Genomic DNA, 25,066 nt, shown 5'->3' on the forward strand with positions numbered 1-25,066 from the left:
TTGTATAATATGTATATATATGAACTATGTATGTCTTTGGTAATTTTAGTGATTTAGGAAATTAATCTCAAATAAAAATGATTTAAAATGGTTAAAAAGTAGGTTGTAAGTACATATTAATCTAAGCATTTTTAAAGTAATTGATATGATAGAATCATAATATGGAAATCCTTACTTAAAATGTCTTAGTATAGTCTACCAATTAGAAATAATATGTGTATTACTATGCAAAGATCAATGTTAAATTTTAAAAGTACAGTAAAACAATGTATCTTTGGTAATTTTAGTGATTAATGCCTTAATTAAGAGATGAGGTACATGCAGACATATGCAATAAACTGACATAATTCATCATATTGAAAAGAATAACATGATAAATGCATATGTATATTGTAAATTATACAACACACATGCAAATCATATACTCATTATCACACAGAGGCATTATTTTTCCTACAGTCAAAATGCAACAAATCTTCAACTATTACTCAATCTACTGCATGATTATTTAGGAACAAAGTAGTTTGCAGTATCTTTTGTAGAACAGTAATTTAAGCTGAGAAACTCAAGTTAATGGTAATATAGAGCAGACATTTTTAGCAGTTACAACTCTGTTGCAGTTGAACTGGAAACGAGTCCCTGTATTATGTATCTATTGTTCCCTAGTGTCATTTTAAATAGAAGTCTGGGCACTGGAGATTTTAATAGGGCCTTTAGATACACTGCCAAATTTATCTTTATTTATTTATTTATGTTGAACAGTGAATACATTGATTATTGACTAGCTGGAAAAATAGCAACACTGGCCCAGAAACCGTTTTTCAATGAAAGAGTAATTACTTAAATACACAACTCTTCTGAGATTGATTTGTCTGTGAATGAAGTGTCTTAAAACAAAGACAATTTAAGCATGAATATATTTGGTGCTTGGAAGTAGCCAATAAATACTGATGTTTGCCTGCTTGGATAGAGGCAGAGTGGCTCCCCAAACCAGCACCCTGGCAGAGCAGCTGAAGTGAAGATGTAAGCTCTGAGTTATTTATAAACAGCTACTTATCTCAAAGTCAGGTTAACCTTCTCTAGTTTAATGCAACTTGGAGACATACAGTTAATTAGGCTTTCTGATTGAACTCAGTGGAAAATAAATGAGCTTTTTTGTTTAAAAAAAAAAAATATGAAAGTTAAAGTAACTAAGGGAGGAGCAAAGTTCCTCTGGAATTCTCATACCTGACTATGGAATATTAGTGTTGCTCTAAGGGGGAACAACTTATATATGAACATGTTAATTGAAAGAAACAGTGTATACATTGATTTTTCTGATAATTTAAAACTTTAATTTGGGTAAAAAAACTCTTTTAGTAGTGGGAAGACTACTGCAGATGTTCCAACTTTATAGGTGAGATTGAATCAGTGTATATGAATCAGAAACAGAAGGCCTTTTAAAATTGTTATATATTTGAATGCATTATAAGTCTCATTCTTAAACCTAAAGAAAAATATTTATAAGATCCACTGTTGTGTGAATCAAATACAATAGCTTCATGGATGACTTTTTCTCATCTGGGATAAGAAGACAATACCCTTATTAATATATTAACATTACAAAATTTTATAACATTTAAAAGATTTCTTTGAAATGAAAAGCCTATTTACTTTTTAATTAAATCTATTTCCCAGAAAGGTCTTTAAGGCTCTACAAAGTATCTTGCATTTTCTTATTGCTGACAGTTCTTGAAACCACGCTTGAATGCTTTCTTTATCCTTTGGTGAACAATTGAAAGATCATATACGAAAAGACTATGCTTTCTCTTTTTCTTGCTCCGTAATTAAGGCATTTTAATACATTTCCTCATACTCGTTACAAGAGCAAACTGAGATTCATAGATCAAGGCAATTTTGACTCCTATGATTATACAAACACATACAATATGAATTTTTCCTAATCATGGATTTGAAAAAATAACAAAACTCTTTCAAATAAAATGATTAATCTCTGGAAGGTTAAACTGAAGTGGGTCTTCTGGAGTTGCCTTAATATATGTAAATGATCCACAAAAAAAATTTGGTTAACTATCCTTTAATACAAGTCAGGTAAATGACAAATTCATATTAGAAACACATTTTTACCAATCAATGTATATTTTGAGAGTCTGAGATTTTCAGATTTTTTTTTTGTTGTTGCTTAAAGATAAAAATGCTGCAAATGTGTTTAAAGAGCCAAGTAAATGCAGATTTTTATTATAAAATGACACAAAAATTAAGATTTTGATTTAAATATATACATATTATTTCTGAACAAAGATGCACTTAGAAAGAAATACATTTAGTTTAATATTCCTTAAGTTGAAAAACTATATCTGCAACTCAAGAAAATGCTTTTATAAACAATGATTAAAGAACAAAGCTTAAAATATAAGATTTATGAACTTTTAAAAATTTATTTGCCAGGAATATAAGACTGAAATTATATAATACATCAACAATCATTTTAAATAAAAAATGATTTGTGTTGCTATTTAGGAGGTTAAACATTTTTCAGAGCACAAAGAAGTATGCTAATAGATTTCTGTCATATTTTGAGTAAATGTTTACAATTTTTTAGCCATTTCCTATATATGAAAAGATACTGGGTTTGCTACTGGGTTAAAATATTGTAATTGAATTTAGTAGTAATTAGATGATTTTTTGCATAAACTTTGTAGATTTTTTAAAAAACATTTTTAGATTATATCTTAGCTTAGATTGGCAGTAAGAAAATATTAGAAAATATAAGATGTTATAATTTTATATTAAAAATAATACTTTTGGATAATTTCTGACTTTTTTTTTTGCAAAAATTTTTAAATGTATATAAAGCACAGACACCTCATCCATCTTGCAGATAATATATCTCCATTTAAATCTCTCTCTCAACTTAGGTATTTATTTTTCCAAAATACTTAAAGGAAATCCCAGGCACCAAGTCACTCTACCCCTACATATTTTTGTATATATTTCTGAAAAAAAAAAAAAAAAAAAAGGGACATTTTCTTATATAACATAATTTCATACATAATGCTACAATGGCATTGTCATGCCTAACAAAATTAATAATTTCTGGGTGTTAATAATTCAAAATAATTCACATTCAACTTTCAATGACTATCTCGAAAATATATTTTTTGTAGTTTGATGGAATCAAGGTGCAACAAGGTCAAATGCATTTGGTTATGATGTCTCTCAATCTTAAGTTTCTTTCCTTCCTTCCCCTGTTAATCTTCATGCCTTTGTCTCATTGAAGAAACTGCTCTGACTTCTTTTTAAATTGAACTTGGAATGTCACTGTTGAAAAAAGTGCAATACTGGCTGACAAACTGAAAACTGCCAAAATTTTCAAATTTATTTTTTGGCTACAGGGAGGCAAAGGGAAACCCTGAGACACTTCTGCCTACTTAATGATCTGAATAATTTCCAAGAAGCCCTTAAACAAGTCTACTCTTCATGTTAGAGTCTAAAATTGTAATAATCATTCATACAACTTTGTGTTTTACAATATTACTTTGATATATTGCCATTTGTCAAATAGTTTTTGTTTAGTTAGCAGTATGCATAAACTAAATAACATGAGATAAGCCAATAAATGTTTTAAAAATTCCAAGTTTATAAATACCTTTTTTAGAATGTATAAAGAAATAATTGAGGATTGTTTTTTAATCATTCTGGGAAAGAAATACAATTTGGTATGTCTCTTAACTTTTGTTTTTATCCTTTTTTTTTTAGGATCATTTAATCAGACAGGTGGGTTTTCATTAAATTTAATTTGTGTGGAGCTTAAATATTAAGTTGAGCTATTTGGATGGTAAACTAGTTGATGGCTCTGTCTTTTAAAACATCTTGCCATGCACTTTTAAAGACATATATAGGAAACGTAGAAGATTATAAAATGCTGTGTTAGGAAAAAAGAAAATGAAACTTTAACATATCTTCATGGTATTTGTGTTAAATAAAAATGTAAATTAGCATGTAAGATTGGCTTAGTATTTTTTCGCCACAGCTTTAGCTAATAAAACTTCAAAAAGATCAGTGACACAGTTCTTGAAAATCCAAAATATGAATGACTTTAAACGGAACCATATGAAGTGAACGACAGTAAAGTAATCGTAGATGAAATTACCAATCTTAAATGAAATAAATTCAAAATGAAAAGGATGAAGGGCAATTAAGTACCTATTTTGACAATTCGAAGTGGTCAAGTTTTTAAAAGTATGACACAGGAACCTTAACCTATCTATATATGAGTGATAAATGAGGCATTTTGTGTCATTACATTCCCATAAATCACTTTCTTTAACTGCTGACGGCTTTTATCAGATCTAACCTTTTCAAGCTTCTATTAGAGTGCTAACATTTTCAACTTTGACACATGTGCAGTTTACAAATTCTGCAGCTGATTAACTCTGGACAGAAGCTCACTGGCATCATTGTCTTCAAGTTGGGGGAAAGCCTTAGGGTCTCAAAAACTCAGACACTTACATTACAGTACAAAAATCTCAATTAATGTAAGGGGTTAGGTTTTAGAGTTGCTAGGCATTTGTTTTTTCTTGGGAAATAAATATGAACAAGAGTTCATTTTCCATGAAGCATGTGATCTAGGAAATCATACTAAGAAATTACAAAAGAATTAGAAAGAAAAAGCCTGGATGACAGGGGTTGATTTCTAATCAAATATAATTTTTTGCCTTAAAGTAATGTTTTTGGCAATCAAGAAATATTGTTCAAAAAATGCTAAACAGAAATCCAAGACTAATACATTTGTGGGGCAAGGAATATGACCCCAAACAAAATATAATTTGAGTGAGGCTTTTACAATGATGAAACCATTTTGTGATTTTTATGAAAAGATACTGAAACTAAAATATATAGCTTAACTTTCAGGTAAATTCCCAACATTCTAAATTAAAGGTTGTTTTGCTTAATTCAACCAATCAATTCAGTTAAAAAAAGAGAAAATGAAAATTCTTATTCTGATTTCTTTTAAAATAGTTGTGTTGAAATTATAAAAACAACGCATGTAAAAGGTAATGCAATTTCTGTTGAAGTTACTAATTATTAATATTCTGAATCTGCATAGAATACTTTGTATACATAAAATCAGAATAAACTACATATTACTAACAGGAAACATTCTAAACATTTATCACAGGATGAAACTTTAAAATAATCAAAATATTGGTCTCTTAATAGTGTAGAAATACATAAGGCAAATATATGAAAGCCACAATCTTCTTTTATATTGCAGACAAGAGAAGATCAATATTTTCAAAATATTTTTAATTTTAATGGTCCTAAATTCTTAGTGGAGGAGTCAAATTCAACAGTTAAACTTGACAGTCTGAAGGTTTTGATAATTAATGTGAAATTGTATAGGTAGATATATGTAGGTCAATGTATTTACATAAATAGCACATATATAAACACATGTGAGTAGATGTGGGTTTGTGAAGACAAAGATATCAAATCAACTTATTTAGAAAATATAATTGACACAGACCTTGAAATAAAGTTAAAGTTTAAGGAAGAACTGTCTTCAATAATAATAGTCAGACAGAACAAATCTAGATTCTGGTTGTTTGACCACCAGAAGCCTGCTACTTCAAATAGCATTAGTTTTGATAAGAACTACCAGCCATCAAGCCTAAATAATAAAACCCAAAGGGACAGACTAACGGCACTAAAGTAAAAATATTCACAGAGAACCTCCTGCGGCAGAATGCCCCTTGTTGATAAATGACAAATCTTAGAAAAATAGTGGGGGAAGGACAACTTTTTCTAGCATCACAACCCGCATAGTCTCATAATGTCACCATCTAAGGCCTATCTATGACAAATTAAAAACTTCTTTATTTCACTAATAATGTCACTCATCATAGGAGCTGGGCAGTTACACTTTGACAATTCAGATGTAAATCCTGGGTTGCCTATGAGTATTCATGACAAAGGCATATTTATCATTTAAAACAAAAGGACATGACTTCTTGGTGTTCATATCAAAGACCAGTGATGGATGAGGCCATGCTAATCAAAAGACAGCCTAGAAAGAACACAGATGTTTGCTACTTTGATTAAGAAAAGACTATTCCCTCCCCCAAAACCTCCCCAATATGGACATCTCAAATGGTTTTAAATGTATAATTTTAGATAGATATCTAAGTGTTTAAAATTCTCAGCTATAGCTCTTACAATAACATTAATATCAGCTTTTTCCAACCACAAATTATAGAGGCAAAAATTCTAGAAACCAAGAAAAGATTCAACTACCAGAGAGTAACAGTTCCTCTGATGTAACCCATAGAGAGATATCCACAACTGGTACTGCCCTTCTCTATTATTATTTGCAATCTAGAATATGAAGAGAAAAAAAGTCTATCATCTCAAGCATTCAAAAATAGCACCATGTGAGCTGAAATCAATGCTAAGAATTAATCAGAGAGCAAGGTTTAAGACATTTTTACCGTATTTGTTCTTGGCCATTGTGTCACTGATTTTCACTCCAAATGCTTTTCAAGTTGAAAATCATTTAAAAATAATTGTCCATATTTTAAGGTTTATTTGAAACCTTAAAGATAATTAATTTTGACTATTTTTAGCATTCATCACCATTTTGGAGGAGAAAGACCAAAAAATAAGGGTGACATTAAAAAAAAAAAAAAGGCAAAGGTGTTTAGAGCTGGAGCTATTGATAGCACTACCTCCATTCCACTGATGAAGAGCTATCATCAGGGCTGGCTAATAGAAATCCAATTTACAAGGCCCTGCTCATTTGAGTGCCTTTCAAGATGCACAGGATTGGTAACCCTTCAGACCTGCAAACAAATGCCTGCTTTTCCAGGGCAGAATGTTGGTTACTGGGAAGTCAGCACTGCAAGGTCACCCTGAAGAACTGTGGAGGGTTGGGGGGTTGGGGAAAGCCCACTTGTAAGTGATCTGCTTCCTGCCAATTTTCCTTGCCACTTTTTCAATCCCAGTGAAGCACACTTGTTGTTGACAAGCTTTTAATAGAGTGATGTAGGACAACAAACTAACTCCCCAAATACTTTTTTCTTAGCACAATATATAAAGCCATACAAAAGGAAAGAACTACTTGTACAAACACTTGGGTAACTCTGTTTTCCCTTTTGGTAGGATCATCTTCCTCTCAAAATGACGGGTACATCAAAATCATATGATCACTCTTAGCACCCATATTATCTGTGTTTCTTGTATGGAAAATTTGTGTCACATTAAATGTGTCACTGGTGTTAGACCAGCAAGTGCTTTCCATTTTACACTACTGAGCTGTACCTATACATTTACCAGAGTCTACTTTTCACTTGCCATAGTAACTATTTTATGCCCTACTTATAATAGGTATGTCCTCTTTTTAAAACATACACCTGCTTCTCACAGAGAGAGGTAAGAGTTGGGTATTTCAGAGGGCTTAACACTCAATATATTAAGAAGTATTTATAGAATAACAAAAATCTTTCACCTTTTGGCCCTTTTATGAAAAATTTACTGGATGGCTAATATATTTAATATTCAGTAGCATGTGAGAATAATTTTTATGCAACTCTGATAGTTAGAAAGATAGATAACTCAATTATTAGATCATCTATCAAAATATTCAGATGTATAAGAGGCTACTAAAAAGATTGATGACTGAGAAAGTCCACTGATTCTGTAGCCATCATATTCATGCATTTGGCCAGACAACATTTTTCGCTGCCTTCACAAGCAAGCTTCATTACCCATCACTCCACTGAAAAGAGTTTATTATGAGGCTGCCATCTTGGCAAGACTATTATTTAGATGATAAATGCTGAGGGGGAAAAAAGTGTGTCTACTTTTTTTTTTTAAGAAAAAAAGATGAGCTTTTCTGACAGATAAAACAAACAGCATCTACATTTCTAATTAACTTAAATTTGGCAGATACAAATATAGGTCAGTTAAAGCTATGATGTTATCTTCTGTCTGAATTTTACCCTTAATTTGTAAAATGTAAATTAACTAATTAGAAGAAAAACAGCATGATTAGTGACAAAAATTCTTCAGCTGGGTCTTTGCTTCCTGACATTTATGATCAACTATAATGAATTATTGCTATTTTAAATAATTGATAGAATGTATATTTTTCTCCCTACAATGAAAGAAATTTTACCAAGAATTTATCAAAGAAGGCCAGAAACCTGGCAAAACAACAGAACTTTGTGGTGCACATTGTGAGGAAAAGATGTATATAGAATGCCATAATATTAGAAACAATTGGGTTAATTTATGTCTGTGTAGCTAGAGGTGAATGCAGAGGAAAGATGTGTGTAGACATTAAGTCACTAATAAACCCTGTTAAAAATGTTGTTTCTTACATTAGAAAAATATGCCTTACACTGGGTCCTACTATAGTTTATGCTGTACTCAGGACTTAACCCTTTCTCTGTCATTCTAAATGGACTTGCTGTGTACTCAAGCAATTAGTGAGGATAGTGATGGGTTGGGGGTTACAATGTTAGAAGGAGAATGGTTAGAAAAAGAGAAAAGATTTGGCCACTTACATTTCAGCAGGAAAATCTGTCACTCTTAAGTAAAATTAATCCATGTAATAGTTAAATGAAAAGACGTTTTCAGCTATTCCTATGTAGATAAAGATTCTACAATGAGAAGTACATCTACAATGTTAGACATAAATGTCAATTAAAAGTTACATAACATCCTGAACAGAAGGGTGTGCGGGGGTGGCCACGTTCTGGCACAGTGGAGTGTGTGTGACTAGGCCTTGGGCAGCCACCGCAGGATGGGGGCTGTCAGTTCTCATAGCACACAAACTAAGAGGTTTGATCTGAACGAGCAATACCAGGGAAATCGGAGCTGAAGCCCCAGGGTAATGTAGGTAGAAGCTGAATGTGCTCAGTCGGTAGTGGGCATTGGCTTCCAGTGACATGGCAGCATTTGAAACAGTAGAGAAAGCAGAAACAGAAATGATTCAAACAAAGACATATGATGTCCAGGATGTTACTGGAAAGTTCAATGATTATCCCAAACAGGCAAAGAATTAAAACAATTATTATATATACTTTAAAATTTCAGTCCTAATTTCAGGTATGACACCACAATACTCATCTTGGACAAAAGTATCTTAATATCATTTAATAGACAGTTATCACATTGGGACACAATACAACTGAAATACTTGTCTACTCCTTTTTCCAATATTATGACAAATACATAACACTTTCAACACTTTGCAAAGTGTGACCTAAATGCTTAGAGATTATTATTGCACTTATTTTATATTTATTAGCTTTGGAGACAGAAAAAAAAATCTTTCCGTATAGCTGTTTCTCATTAAAAAGATTATTTTTAAAAAAGCATTTAGGTTATTACCTTTATATTTTAGAAATTTATTAATAGCATACATTTTCTTCCCATCTCCAGCCCACCGTGATACTGAATTAAGAAATAACATGAATAACCGTTCAAAGCCCCACTTCACAGTGTATAAATCTAATATAGAACATCAATTTATATATGACAGAAAATTCTCTTGACAACTCTCTGGCCTCCACCTAACTCTTCGGCTTCTTAACACATGATATACCTATGAGACAATTCAAAAGCTACCTAAGATTTACCTTTATATACATTAAACTTGCACTTCAGAAGAAGGTAACCTCAAATATTTGAATTCCAATATTAAACTTAATATAGCATAGAGACCTCATTTGTTTAGTTTTTCTTTTTCCAGCTATTACCAATCTCCATTCCCATTTGTCATTTTGAAAAACTAATTTAATTTTTTTTAATTAAAACCATTAATAGTTCCAAGTAAGATTTTTAGCTTGATAGTAACTGGAAAAAAAGGGCTAGAGAAATTTAGAAAGTAATCATTTATATCCATTTACATTGTTTAATATTTCTGTATTGAAGGCAGCATTTCATGTTTGAGGAGTGTATCTGTGAAGGAGAAGAAAGGCAAGGAGGGAAATGCAATGAGTGTCAGGTGTCTTGACCAAACCTGAGTCCCTCAGTGTTGTAGGAAGGTCAGACCCTTTCAGCATTGTGCTGGTGTGTCAAAATACGTCAACAAACCATCACACCACAGGAAGAAGAATGACCTTTCAGTTCTTTGTTTGGGCTGCCTATGGAGCTTTGGATGTGGGGTATGCATGAATGGTTTTTCTAGCTGCTTGACAAATGCAACTCCCAAGGTTTCTTTCAAGTGTGATTGTTAAAAGCCCTAGGTTTGTACATTTTGGTGCAACTTTCTAAACCCACAAACCTTATGGTGAAAACTGATGTAAAGTTAACTATTAATACTCCAAATGGTCAGACTCAATTCAGCCAAACTAAAATTATTATATAAATGTTCAAATGCAAGAGATGAAGGGTGGGAGTTAGTAAATTTAGAAATAATTTTATTTGCTGTAAGAGTGAGAATTATTGCTAATCAGTTCTCAAACTTTATTATGATGGCATATCACGGTTGTCTTCTTTCTCTCCCTGTCCCTGAAAAGTGGCATTTCTTTATTCTCTCCCTCTGTGAAAAACCACTTCACCTATTTCTCCTGCAGATGATCCCTAAATCAATCCACCTCTGGTCCATCACTTGGACTCCTATCCCACTGTCCAGTTGCATTTGGACGTCTTTAAATACATCAACTGAAGTTATCACTAACTTACATTATTTTCCACTCCCAATTCTTTAATAGCATCATTATTTTCACCACCACCACTAATAAAACCTCAAAGTTATCTTTGTTCCATATTCCTTAGCACAATATCATTTTTACTGACGTATTAAACATTGACAATATTTGCCTGACTCTCTAAATTCTGTCCTGTAATCTCTGTAAGCCTATTGACCCCTTCCATTTCTACTGCCATTACTATAATTTGGTAATTAATGGATTATTTCAATATGCACAACCGGAATAGCAATAGTATTCTTATCCCCAACTTCTTGTTTCTGTCCCATTTAAGCACTGCTACCAGAATATCCATCTTAAAGTTAGGTTGTGATCACATCACTCTTCTATTCAAAAACCTTGACCTGGGCACTTGACCTCTCCATACCTCAATTTTCTCATATGAAATGGAAATAAAATACTAGTACCTACCTCAAAGGACTGATATGCAGATTAAAGTGGTTAATACGTGTAAGTGCTTAAACCAGTGCCTTGAACATAGTTGATGCTCAATATTAGCTATTTTTGTGATCTACATACATGTTTTGTTTCCCTATTAGTTTGAATTAAATTCCTTGAAGGCAAGATTAGGTTTTGCTCACCTTTGTATACTCTGAAAGACATAATATGCTGTTTCTGCACAGAAGGAAATCATCAAACTTCTACTGAATTTAATTGTTTATCTATGCTACTATGGATGGATCAGTTTGCTAGAACTTGTTGCATTAGGAATATGTAGTGTTGAAAGTACTCATTTCACATAAAACAAAGAAATGCAACTGGAACCGATCAAATACTTTGGTCTAGTGTTTTAATGTCAGTATGGTTTTAAATACCTGGCCTATTAGCACACAACTAATGACTTTATTTTCATCATCTTCCTAATCAATATGGAGTGCTTTAAAGTATCACAGTTGGTCATAATGGATGACTTAGATAGCCTTCTATTTATATAAACTGATGAACTTTATGAATCCTAAAAAAACTGCTTTACTACATAAAGAAATTTGGCTTTAATTTTTAGCTTATGATCACTTGGAATAAGATACCAGGGATGCAATAAGACTAAATTTAACATAGGGAGGTGGTAGTTAGCAAAGCTGCCAGCAACAGATAGAAAGGAAATGGCAAAAAGGAATAAAGAGAAGGAGGAAGGGGTTAACAAGATAATTTGCTAGTAGAATCCTGTGTGAGAAAACAAGGTGAACAACACACTAGAAACATCTCAATGTCAGTGATTCAGGCAGGAAAGGGAGTAAAACAAGAGAATGGAATTCACACAAATCTTAAGGGTAGACAAAGAATATAAAAGAGAGCAGAAATACCACAAGTGAATATGATTGGCTTGTGTTGATGGATAAAAGGAATTCACTGGAGGAATTTAACTTTTTATAAAAATATGTCCTCCAGAGTCAATTAGAAATTATAATGAAAGGATGTTAACCACTGCCATTATGTACCCATGTAGATTTCTGTTTTATGAGAAGGGTAGGAGACATGTAAACTATATTCATGACTCATTTTCCATATTACACATGTGTGAGGAGGGAATGAGCACAGGCAAAACACCACTTATACATCATCCAACCCAGGAGATTCCTGCATGATACCAAACAGCAGATGATGCTCAGATATGGGGAAATTTGTTCATTATAGGTAAAGAAACAGAAAAGGCATAACTGCCATGAACTGGGCTCTATTTTACCAAAAGATGGCCTGCTTTATTTGAGTCTAAGAGGCAGAAGAAACCCTAAGTGAATGATACCAACAGATAACCAAAGAAAGCTGCTTTCTAATAACCATAGGCTTATTATCTGATCATCAGCCTTGACCATATCAAAGCCTTCCATATTGCTGGGTAAAAAATAGTGACTAAAAAGTATGATTCCAACTCTCAGAAGCCTGAGAAAAAGAGAGGTAGAATATATAGGAGGGAGTGTGTGTGTGTGTGTGTGTGTGTGTGCATGTGCAAGAGAAAGAGAGAAATAGATTAAAAAAAAAAAAAACCCTGAAGATTTGTACAGTACTCTCTTATAGATTATTCTACTTATTACTGATGCTTAAGAAAATTTGTTTATGATGACAATGAAGTCTATAACTTAAATGGTATAATTAAGATTACGAGGTTAATTTTGAACAAGACAAACTGGCTTCCACAATCTGTGAAACTATTTGTTAAAAACCAAAATTGAGAGACTCCTAGTTAGAACCAAGTTGGGAAAACAACGACTGGATTTAGCCTCCCCTGAAAATTAAAAAAAACTAACACAGCAGTTTTTAAACACTGGACACCAAGCAATGAAGGACTTGATCCCTAAGTGACAGGAAACCAAAAAGGTGAGTCCTTTGATTGATTCAACTGACTACATGGATAAAGTTTCCAGGCTATGTTGTACAAAGAGTGAACACAGGTGAAGCCCAGTGGTCTCTGTGAGTTGAGGCAATGTAGCTAGGAAAATGGGAAGGCCAAAGCAGGGAGAGTTTGCAGGACAGAATACCAGCAGAAGAGAGCTACACAGAGAGAATTCCAGAGACCAGCAGTGGGTCTCTGTAGAGGATTCAGCAAAGTACTAATCAGTGCGTATATGTAAAGATACAGAAAACTTAACGCTATCAATGAATTTGATCTAATTACATTTATAGGAAATTTCAGCCAACAAAGGCAGAATAAACTTTCTTTTCAAGTGTACATGGAGCATTTACAGACATAACCATAGTCTGGGCCATAAAATAAATCTCAATAAATTAACAAAGATTTAGATTTGTTCTCTTCCCTCAATGGAATTGAATTAGAAAACAATAACACAAAGATATCTAAAAATTTTCCAAATATTTAGAAATGAAATAGCACACATCCAAATGCCCTTTGGTTCAAAGAAGAAATCAACAGTAGAAAGTATGTAGAACCAAATGAAAATGAAAATGCAACAGGTAAACATTTGTAGGATGTGGCCACAGCAGTACTTAGAGGTAAATTTATAGCACTAAAACATGCCTATATTGAAAAAATGCTTTCAAATCAAAACTTCAGCTTTCTACCTTAGAAAAACTAGAAAAAGAAGAGCAAACTAAGCCAAAAGTAGCAAAAGGAAAGGAAATACTTTAAAGTGGAAACTGATGAAAGAGAAAAAAGACAATCAAAGAAATCAGTGAAAGAAAAATTGTTTCTTTTAGAAGACCAGTAAAATTGATAAATCTCTAGGCAGATTGATCTGGAAAAGAAGACACAATTATTAATATCAGGACTGAGAAATGTGATATCTTTATAGATATTAATATTAAAAGGATAATAAAGGAATATTTTGAAAAAGTTTATGCCAATACATTCCACAACTTAGATTAAATGAACAAACTCATTGAAAGACTCAAAGCACCAAAGCTCACCCAGAAAAAAATATAAGTAACCTAAATCTATTAAGAAACCTCCATCTACTAAGAAATTGATTTTGTATTTAAAAATCTCCAACAAAAAAATACCACAGACCCAGATGGCTTGACTGGGAAATCCTACCAAAAACTTAAGGAAGAAATAATAACCAATTCTGCACAAAGTTTTCCAGAAAATTAAAGAGGAGGGAATGCTTCCTAACCCATACTATAAGGCCACCATTACTCTAATACCAAAACCAGACAAAGACTCTAGGAGGAAAAATTAAACCACTGACCTATATTACTTATGAACACAGATGCAAATATTCTTAACAAATTTTAGCAAATCAAATTCAACAAAATATAAAAAGGGTATTGCTTCATGACCATATGGAGTTTATCCATAAATGCATGCTTGGTATAACACTTAAATATCAATCACTATAATTCATCATATTAACTAATTAAAAATATGATATCTTAATAGATACATAAAAAGCATTTGACAAATTCCAACATCCATTTATGATAAAAACTCTGAGCAAACTAGGAATAGGATGAAGTTTCCTCAACCTGAAAAAGGGCATTATGAATGACAGTCTTCTCAAAAAATGATTTTGGGACAATTAGATTTTTATACTTAAGAAAATGAACTTCAATCCATATAACATATCATATATAAAAATTAACTGAAAATGGATGCCGGGCTTAAATGTAAAATTATAAACTCTTTACAAGAAAACTTAGGGGAAAAAATCCTTGTGATTTCTTTACATCTTTACAGATTTCTTAGAAATCACATCAACTACATGATCCAAAAAAATTGATAAATTGGACTTCCCAAAAATGAAAAATTTCTGATCTCTGAAAGACAGTGAAAAAAATTAGAAGAGAAGCCATAGACTGAGAGAAAATATTGTATTTGCTAATAACATATTTGATAAAGAATTAAATCCAGAATGTTGGGGGAAAAAAGCCTTACCAAAACTGAAAAAGAAAGCAACTAAGTTAAAAAAATGAGGCAAAGTTTTGAATAGAAATTTCTCCAAAGAAAACAAATAGGTAGCAAATAAGCATATGAAAAGATTCTCAATATAATTTTTCATTATGGAAAGGCAAATTAAAATCATATTGAGATGCTTTTACACAACTATTAGAAAATCTAAAGTTAAAAAGACTGACCACACCAAGTGATGGGGAAGATGGGAAGCAACTGAGACTATCATACACTGCGGGTGGGAATTTAAAAAGGGGGAAAGCACTGGGGAAACCAGTTTAATCATTTCATACTAAGGTAAAAATATACCTACCATATGTCCCAACCACTTCATTCCTGGTATCTATCCAAGATTAATGAAATCAGATAAATGAAATCAGATAAATATTTTTACATAGCAATTCATAGCAGCTTTATTAGTAATAGCCAGAAGTAAAAACAGCCCGAATGTCCACCAACAGGTGAATGGATAAACAAACAGTGGTACAGCCATGCAACTGAATACTTCTCAGCAATAAAAAGGAATGAATTATTGATACGTTCAACAAGGTAAGTGAATCTTGAGATAATTATGCTGAGTAAAAAAGGCCAGACAAAAAAGGACGTGCTCTATGATTATGATCCCATTTATATAAAATACTAGAAAATGCTAGAAAAATACTAGAAAATGTAAACTAATCAACAGTCACAGAAAACAGATCAGTGGTTGACTGGGTACAGAGAGGACTGGAAGGGTTACAAGGACGGATTATAAAGGGTCAGAAAGGGCAGAAGGAACCTTGGGGGTGGCAGGTACACTCACTATCTCTATCATGGTGATAAGTTTATGGGTTTATACAAAACTTATTAAATCATACTCTTTAAATATGAACAGTTTATTATGTGTCAATTATACCTCAATAAAGCTATTGTGAAAAACATTGTTATTTACTAAAACACATATTCTTTACTTTGCAACACACCGTAATTTAGAATAAAATATGAACTCTGAAGTAAAAACTTATATTTCTTAACAAATGTTCTACACTCCACTTATCTTCTGATGAGATTGATCTTTAGACAATTCAGATTTAGTGAGTCTGTAGCATATACAGAAAAAACCTCCCTGATTTTGTGGATTTCAATTCCAACAATCTAGGGATTTATTGTATTCTGGGTGTGTGGGCATATAACAGGCTTTTATATTGATCCTACATACATGTATTTTGAATACAGAATAAGGCCTTTGAGAGAGCAACAGAGAACTGGCCCATTTTCTCCAACCACATGAAGGTGAGTATCTGAAACTCATATGCTGGAGAGAGGCTTGTAGCTTTAGCTTAGCAAACCCACTAGCTGACAGAGTAAACAGGCTCTTCCAACAGATTTATCACTATGACCGACATGAAGCTGCCTGGTGGAGTAGAAAGAACGTAAGTGTGGAGTTCAGAGGGAGACCTGGATGCAGGTGCTGCCTCTGCAATTTACTGCCTCACCCCTCAAAGGCAGAGGCTGAGTCCCTACTGATGAACACGGTGCCTGTAAATATTTGCTAACCTGAACCTGTATTTCTTAATAAAGCAATTATTTTTCTCATAAAGACTCTGTTTGGAAGCAGACAGGCTAGGAATGCTAGGGCTAGCTAGCAAATGAAGCCTAGGTAAAGAAGAAGTTGACTTCAATGTTAGATGCAAATTAGCATCATCATAGTTTTCAAAACAAAACAAAAACTCCCAAAGTCCTGGCCCCACCAAACACCAATCAAATCAGTTTTCCAAGGATAAAGCCAACTTAATATTTTTAAAATAATCCCCACGTGATTTTAACACAGTGAAGTTTGAGAATCACTGCCAATCCCTATACACCAAGCCATTTTAGCATCAATTTCAACCTGATCTCCATTATACTAGAATAAGTCTCAGAAATGGACTCTGTATCCCTGAGTTCCTGACTCTAACTGTGCTCTAGACCTCACGTCCTATTGGTAAATGCTCTTTTATTCTTCCCTGCCCCTTTCTGGATGATCATAATGATGTGTTTCCATTCCTAGGATGGCAACTCAATCCTTTGCTTGCTGGTTTGGTTTGGGGTAACATCTCTGAGCCGTACATGACTCAGATGAACTAACTCTGTCATAGTGAGTCAATAGAAGAGGCATCTTCTCAATAATTCTTTGGTACCTTGGATTTGTAAAAATGGTCAATATGCTCCCGTGATAAAAATCTTGCATGTGCTTGAAGACGGTCATCATTTAGATGTCTTTCTACCCTGAGAAACTGCAATACATTGACATTTCTTTATAGATCTATTTTCTTTCCCTTTAATCCTTTGATTTAACTCATTCCATTTTCTCAACAACTGTATCTTTATTGCAAATATCACTCTAAAGGCCTGAAACAACATTTCTATTCTTTACTCATGTTTGTATTCAAAGTCATTTTTAAAAACAATGAACAATGGCAGAAAACATGAATTCTTTGCTTAGGAAAAAGTCTTGTTACTCACATTCCAAATGCAGAAAAAAGGTACTTAACCATTACAAGAACTCATTCTTACAAAAGTACCATATACACAGAGACCACTTCCCTCATCTTTATCAAATATTTTGAGGTTATTCCAGTTAATAACAGTGTCAAGTATTTGTCTAGAATAACAGAACATCCGTATCTCACAACCAACTCCACTATAAGAGATGGAAAAGCAAATTATTATATTTTACCTTTATGGAAGCCCTCTGTAGTGCATTTGCTAATTATTAGTCAATCTGTCTCTTTTTGCTGATGACTACTTGTTAGAATACCGCAGCAGTGCCTTCCGAGGCTGCTGTAATTGAAGGTTTGCAAAGAGCTTCTATTGCTGAGGCACATACTCCAACTTAAGACAGATGTGATCAGCCTTGTTTTTAACAAGGCTGAAATAACTGGAAATCTGTGATTTGGCTAATTGCAGGCTTCCTGAAAGTTTCTTAATACAGGAAAAACTTTGGCCATCCTCTGAAAAATACCTTCCTTAACTCGAACTGCTTGGCAGCCCTGTTCTAAATGCCTCTCCTCTCAAGTTATCACAAACCAGAGAAAGCAATTGCTAGACCATTGAGTAAATAACTGATCTTTAAAAATACTTAGAGGTAAGAAGGAAAGTCAAATCAATCCTTGTGGCAGAAGGTATTAGCTTAGCATTGCTTCTGTGAGAAGTAGACTTTCTGGAGCCAAAGGTTCAAAAATCTGACAGAGAGAACTCACCTTTTAATCTTTTCAGTGCTACATAAATGTGATCAAGATCATATTTCCTCTGGTGCTCATCTCCCCTTATATCCTAACACCAGTGCAAGAAATGGCTTTGGAAGATACACATACTTGCTTCCTTTGATACTGTCCTTTAGATCCAATCAAGAGGGATCCATGCCCTGGATCCAAGCTTTAAAGGTCTCTGCTCTGGTCCCCCTTTGGTTGTATCCCAATCCATGGGGTGAAGAGTCTATGAGGCCAAGGAACATCCCCACTTAATGCCTGTTCCCTCAACCTCTTTCTAGGCCACACTCCATGTACCAAGGACCTCAGACTTCCTGATCTAATATCCTGAGGCTACTCCCAGGGCCTGCATGGGCTCCTCTCTCAGGTTCATCCACCTGATCAGAGGGCAGACCACCAGAGCGTGCACCCTTGGCCTGAGAGCAGTGGTTTGTGGGAACGTACATGGAGCTTAGATATGCAGGTTGCACTGTGCTTGACACATTTCCAGGTGTAGGATGGAGCCCATGGTGAGAAACAAAGGGAGGCAGGGTGTGTGGTGGGGCCACATCTCTGCACTGACATGTTGTATCTAGAAATTCTTAATGCAAATCTGAACTTCCAGTTCTTCATGTAGGATAGAATATATTTTATTTAATGTCTGTTAACTCAATATGTAACTTTAAATATTTAGACACATAGTACATATGGCTCCATTTGTACTCTTGCCCCAGGCCCGGTTTTATGCATCCAATAAAGAAACTAGGAATTATTATTTGCTCAGAATTTTCAAGGTATTCCATGTCAAATTTTAAATGAGAGAAGTGGGTGAAGTTTTGGGAAAGCAACTAATCAATAAAAGATTATAAATATTTATCTAAAAAAACTTTATAAAATACATTTGCCATTTAGTTCTCAGTTATTTTCTATTTTAAAATTCTTTATGTTCGATACACTTACACTATATTTCATGAAATAGATTGGAAAAAGCCTATATATCTGAAAAGTCTGTAAAAGTTTTCTAGAAATATGAGATCTTTTTCTCACTGTCCTTAGAGTGGAATTCTCAACAAAAAATTTTGGCTATATTGTGGTTTAATGTCACATGTCTGACATAATCCTCAATGGTTGATTCAAACGTTGCCTGTCAGGCATCAGTAAATTCATTCATATATTCATTCATTCAATAAATATCTACTATCACCTACTATGTGCCAGCTTCTGGACATACAGAGATGGATAAAACCAGTAGGTAAGATGGCACTCATTTTTAATTGGAGGAAGATGACAAGTAAACAAGTAATTACTATGTTTGATAAATGCTATGAAATTATTGGCAGAACACAAAAGGTACATCAAACCCAATCTTGGAATTCAGGAAGATTTCCCAAAGAGATGTCAGTCAAGCTGAGTGCTGAAATTAGCTAAGTAGTTTATCTGGTAAATGAGACAATTAAAAGTGTCTAATCAGAAGACTTTAAATTCTGTGAGAGAGTAATATTCAGGACAAAGAGACAGAGGGGAACTAATATTTGTTCACTGCCAGGCACTGTGAAATTGCATTACCTGTATTAAACAAATGATCTTCATAATAGTAGGGCACGGAAGGTATTATTAAGCCCATTTTATTGAAAAGAAAACAAAGGGACAGGGAAAAGTTTCTTCCAGTCATGGGACCAGAAAGTGGCATAGCCTCGATTCAAGCTCAATATTTCTTCCATTATGTCAAGGATCACTAAATTGGAAAACCAGATTCAAACAAAGCTTTTGCCTCATTTGTTTCAGCCAGGAAGCTAAGATCTTCTTTAAGAAGAGCAGAGAGGTAAATCAACAAAGTGCACTTTGGTTTTAAATAGATGCCTCTAATGATAGTGTGCCAGAATGTGACCAGAATGGCAGATGGAGGGGCTGAACCTGCAGTTGCCACTTCCATGTTCTTGACAGGGTTTGCTAGGTACTGTTCATATGCTTTATAGCTCGTGGCTCTTTGTCATTCAAGGTCACTCAATGTTTTCATTCCAATTGACCCACTTTATCACCAACCATCAAAGGTAAGCACAAGATGTCTGCTCCTGCTTCTTTGAAAGGCGACATGTTAGAACCCATGTATGTATTGGTTTCTTTATTTATCTATCATCATCTGAATATAAAAACATATTTAGTAATGCAGGTCAAATGATCAAAGAACTCACTTTTTGATTAGAGAAGTGGAATGAGAAGGCCTTTTCGGTGTTGATTTTGTAAGGAAATGTGTTTTCTGGTAACCCTACGCAGGATGAGGCTTATCTATGGCCCAAATGCTGCTTCTCAGAGGCACTCATTATTTCCTTTAGCTCCACAGAAGTAGAGAGTTTTAGGGAGTTATTTATTAATCAAGGTTCACACGTGGAATGGGAATCTGTTTGCAGGAAGAAAGCTTAAAGTTCCTTACTCAATAGCTCTGATTTGGGGGAAGGAGACTGCATTACAAAATTTAATTTTTTTAAAGGTTAATTAACCTGAGTAAGAATATCAATTTACTATAAAAGAAAACTTACAGAAATGTTAATCTAAAAATTGGGGGCTCTATAGTTATTTGTGTGGGAAAATGGGTTTATATTAATACAAAAGCATTATTCTACAAATAGTAATTGAAAAGTCTTAATGCAAAATCCAATATTTAATCTGAAAATAGTGTGACAATTAGCCAACATTAGTTTTTATATCAACTAGAGGTTTATCACACAAATAAAGCAAATAGCCCAAATTGAAAGGCTATCGGCAGGTGGGGGAGAATTTCATACAACTTTAAAGAATTTTAACAACTGCTGTGTGAGTTGTATTGAGGCAAAATATGAAAAGAGCAGGATCCTATATTTTCACAAATGGGCTAAGTTCTCCTTCTGTCAAAATGTCCCATCACTGGTAAACTTATATAATTATTACAATCCAAATTTTATAACCAAGTAAATGCCTCTATGTTCCATTTTGAACTACTTACACCTCTTGGCCTCTCTGCAGACATTTGGTAACACCAGTGACTTTTGTGTCCAGTATTTCCTCCTTAAACGATCTGGTCCCTTTAAAACCAATGCTAGAATTCCTTTATCACACATCATACCCTAAATGAATTATGCCCAGCCAGGTGCAGTAGCTCACACTTGTAATCCCAGTGACTAGGGAGGCTGAAGTGGGAGATCACACGAGGTCAGCAGTTCAAGACCAGCCAGGGCAACATAGTGAGACCCCGTCTCTACAAAAAATAAAAAAAATTAGCCAGGTGTGGTGGCACGTGCCTGTAGTCCTAGCTACTCAGGAGGCTGAAGTGGGAGGATCACTTGAGCCCAGGAGTTTGAGGCTGCAATGAGCTTCAATGACACCACCATACTCCAGCCTCAGGTGACAGAGTGAGATCCTGTCTCTAAAAAAATAAATGGGTGACTGAATCAATGAATTATGTCCACTTAGCTGATACATATTTGAAGAACATGTTCAGGGAATGTAAATCAGTAATAGTCTAAGTAAAACATCATTAGAATGGAAAAAGTAGAATACAACAAAAAAAAATATAAAATACAAAGGAAACTGCATTAAATTTCTATGACTCAGACCCTTTCCAGCCAGGTCAAAAATCCATAGGTCTATCACTCAGGTGACTAGATTATTTAATCCATGCCTACATGGTAAGTGCACACAGTAGGCACTCAATAAATAGTTTTAGAATAAACACAATGCTTTTGGAATTTTTAAGTCAGTTCTACTATTTGGGATTCAATTTGCAATTGTTCTTTAAAAGAGTTGACCAGTACCAAAAGGGGGAAAATAGTTTCAATGCATACTGATTGAGTTGATCCGCTTTTTAAATTCTTTTAACAACCTAAACTTACACAATTTGATTTTCTTGTCATTGTTTTCCCTATACTATCAAAAATGATGCTTTCTCTACTATTTCAAACTCATCATAAAATTGCTAAAAATCTAAAATTCCATTTGCCACATTACTACTAATTTGAATAATGGCTGAATAAAACACAGGAAACGCTGAAGCAGCATTGATTTCTAAAACATTTTGCACTTTCCTCCTCCATCCCTGTAAAGTAAAGCTCGGATGGTACGCGCAATTACACAAGAAAATCAAGAAAGCCATTACATTCAGCATTTTGTCACGATCATTGTTACCATGGCAAAAAGTGGGCTTAGTTTAGCACAGCTGCTACAGGCAAGGTCCGCTGGCCTTTTGTAAAGCTGAGTAACAATATAATACCAAATTCTGTCGCTGGTCACTGTTTTTAACCCAGGACAAGGCTATTGTCCACAGATGCTACTGCCTTCATTAATGATTGGTGCTAATGTCATCTTATTATTGTATTCTTCCTATTGGCCAGTGACCAAGGAAAACAGTTCATCTAGGAAGGTTACCACTTGACCCACCTCCTATTCTAATGGAGAAAATGGGTAGTGTGAAAACTTGGGACTGCAATAACAGAAAAAGGCAAAGTTTCAACAGTAGCAGTGTAAATGACAATAGGGTTGTGCTGGAAATAGCACGAATTTGGGAGTGAGAGAGGGAAATGCAGACCTATGATAATTAGCTGTATGGAATATCATTTTCTCTGAGTATCAGCTTAGTTATCTCTAAAATGGGGATAACAGTAACTTCCTTGCGAGAATTAGCTGAGACAATCTGCAGGCCCAGGCATGTGGTGAGTAATCAATAAAATAGCATTCCCCCCACCACTCCGCCTTTCTTAATCACTGAGATTTCTATGCCTTCAGGAATGTTGACAGTAGCCAGTAGGTAAACTGTTTCCTACTGTTAGAAGGTAAATCATTTTCATTTTTCATGTGATTTGGATACTTTCCTCAGAGAGCTGAGGACAAATTATTTTGAAGTCTGGCAGTAAGCATAAATTTCACATCAAAAGGATAAAAATTCAGTGTCAATATTATAATATATATCACATCTTATTATCCATATTATAAGTGGCACTAATATTATCACTGTACAATGGAAAATGAAGTATATACTAATTTTGACCTTATGCAGGGATTTTTAGTCTTAAAAAATGAAGCAACATTATGAAAGCAGAGAAGTTTAAATTATCTGAAATGAATACATTAATCAAGACCCTATATTCACTAGCAAGAAAGGCTACGAGCATTTTTACCAGCTAAACAAAATATTTTTTCTAATGAGATTTCAGCTGAGTGTCGTTTATCTTAAGAGAAAAATAATGGGACCTTACCTATTCCAGTAGCTCCAGAACTGGTCATGCAGGTAGGCGTGGTGGCTACATTCATCACCAAATGAGGCTTTGCTTTCAATCCAGTGAATTATGTGCCCTTCTACAGCTAAGGGACAAAGCATTACTAATATACAGCAAAGGAAAGGGAAGATTGAAAATTCTGAACTCTACACAGGCCTCTCTATGCTTCACATTAATGTGCAGAAGCTTAGCCCTAACCATCATCTATAAATGTAATTATAAAACAATGCATTGTATATGTTCATTGCAAGGAACATTTATGTTACCATCACATCCCTTTTACTTTTCATATTCCTCAAAGTCCCTTTCCTAGTTCTGAAATTCCTCGTATAACTCGACAAGTGACAAGTCAAGCAGACCAGAATGAGTTTGGCTTTTCAGTAGAATTACATTTAAAAAATGGAAACTTTAGAGAAATAAGTTGAAAATGGTAACCCAAAAATGGCAACTTTAGACAGTATGTTCATTTCTCAAGTATATGTAAAAGTTTATAAGGTATAGAATTCTTTCGAACTTATTATATTTTACTATTTTAAAATAATCTTCTCCAACTATTTTCACCCATTTAGGCACAATTTTATAAAGCTAATCTACTCAGGTAACATTTGCTAATATTAACATACTAACACAAAATGTATAGAAAAAAATACACCCATTTTCTCTATAAACAAATGCATAACACAGTTTAAGAACTTACCAACTGGAACTTGTAAAATAAAGTCTGGTGTTTTGTCATAACCCTTTGCACGGAGCTGATCTTCATCTACAGGAAGAACAAATACTATTACTTGTAACAGTATTCCATTAACAAGATAGCAACATAATTGCTTTTCTTTCCCATATATGTGTAAAAATTACTAATGCAGTCATACATATCTTTCTTATGCTTGCAATGCTGTGTCAGAATAAATGAACTTTCTTAACAAACCTGAAGCACAGATATAAAAACACTTCTTTGTCCCTTCAGCAATTTTATGCCTTTATTATAAACACCATTAATTCAAGCCGTGATGCGCTATCTTTTTTTTTGTAATTGGAGATACTAAAAATAAAGAAATATACTTACTGATTGAAAGAACAGGCTTTCACTACCATGAATATTGCTAATGTTATCAGCCAATATTGACAATTTACAGGAAGGCACAAGCACAGTGGCCTTTATAATTATGAAACAAATGCTCTCAACAAAGCAATTAAGAAAGTTTAGTTTCAATTAGTGAAACTATTCTTACACACGAGAAAGGGACAAGGACAATGAGATCACCACAAAGAATTAATTATCCTGGTTAACTACTTTGGTATGCTATTGCTTTTGGCATTTGCCAGAGTTTTATAATGAACAATATGCAATTCTGAAAAGCAAACAGGCTTTAAGATTTTTTCCCTAAGTCTGTTTGATTTCTTGATCCTCTGTAAACATCAATGATCCATTCAGAAGGAAAAAAAGAAGCTTGATAAAGTTGGAAAAAACTAGCAAGGTGCTTGGTTAAAAAAAAAAAATCCTCTGATATTTTCTAAATGCTGTCCTTGACTTCTAATGGCATTACA

The 25,066-nt window shown here is 33.8% G+C and overlaps 1 protein-coding gene across 7 annotated transcripts in view; it reads right to left on the minus strand.

The window, feature by feature from the left end:
• CDIN1 (CDAN1 interacting nuclease 1) overlaps positions 1-25,066 on the minus strand; it is a 213,076-nt gene that overhangs the window by 79,987 nt on the left and 108,023 nt on the right. For 4 of the 7 annotated variants that reach the window (XM_069461911.1, XM_069461927.1, XM_069461894.1 and 1 more), the window contains 2 exons: positions 24,216-24,281; positions 23,498-23,603 (listed from right to left, as the gene is read on the minus strand). In XM_069461911.1, coding sequence (XP_069318012.1) covers positions 23,498-23,603; positions 24,216-24,281 — 172 coding nt within the window. Of the gene's footprint in view, positions 1-21,461; positions 21,505-23,497; positions 23,622-24,215; positions 24,282-25,066 lie in introns of those variants that run through there. The other 3 variants (XM_069461903.1, XM_069461878.1, XM_069461919.1) reach the window with 3 other exon arrangements.

Source organism: Eulemur rufifrons, chromosome 2 (genome assembly GCF_041146395.1).
Source record: "Eulemur rufifrons isolate Redbay chromosome 2, OSU_ERuf_1, whole genome shotgun sequence".
Lineage (NCBI taxonomy): Eukaryota > Metazoa > Chordata > Mammalia > Primates > Lemuridae > Eulemur > Eulemur rufifrons.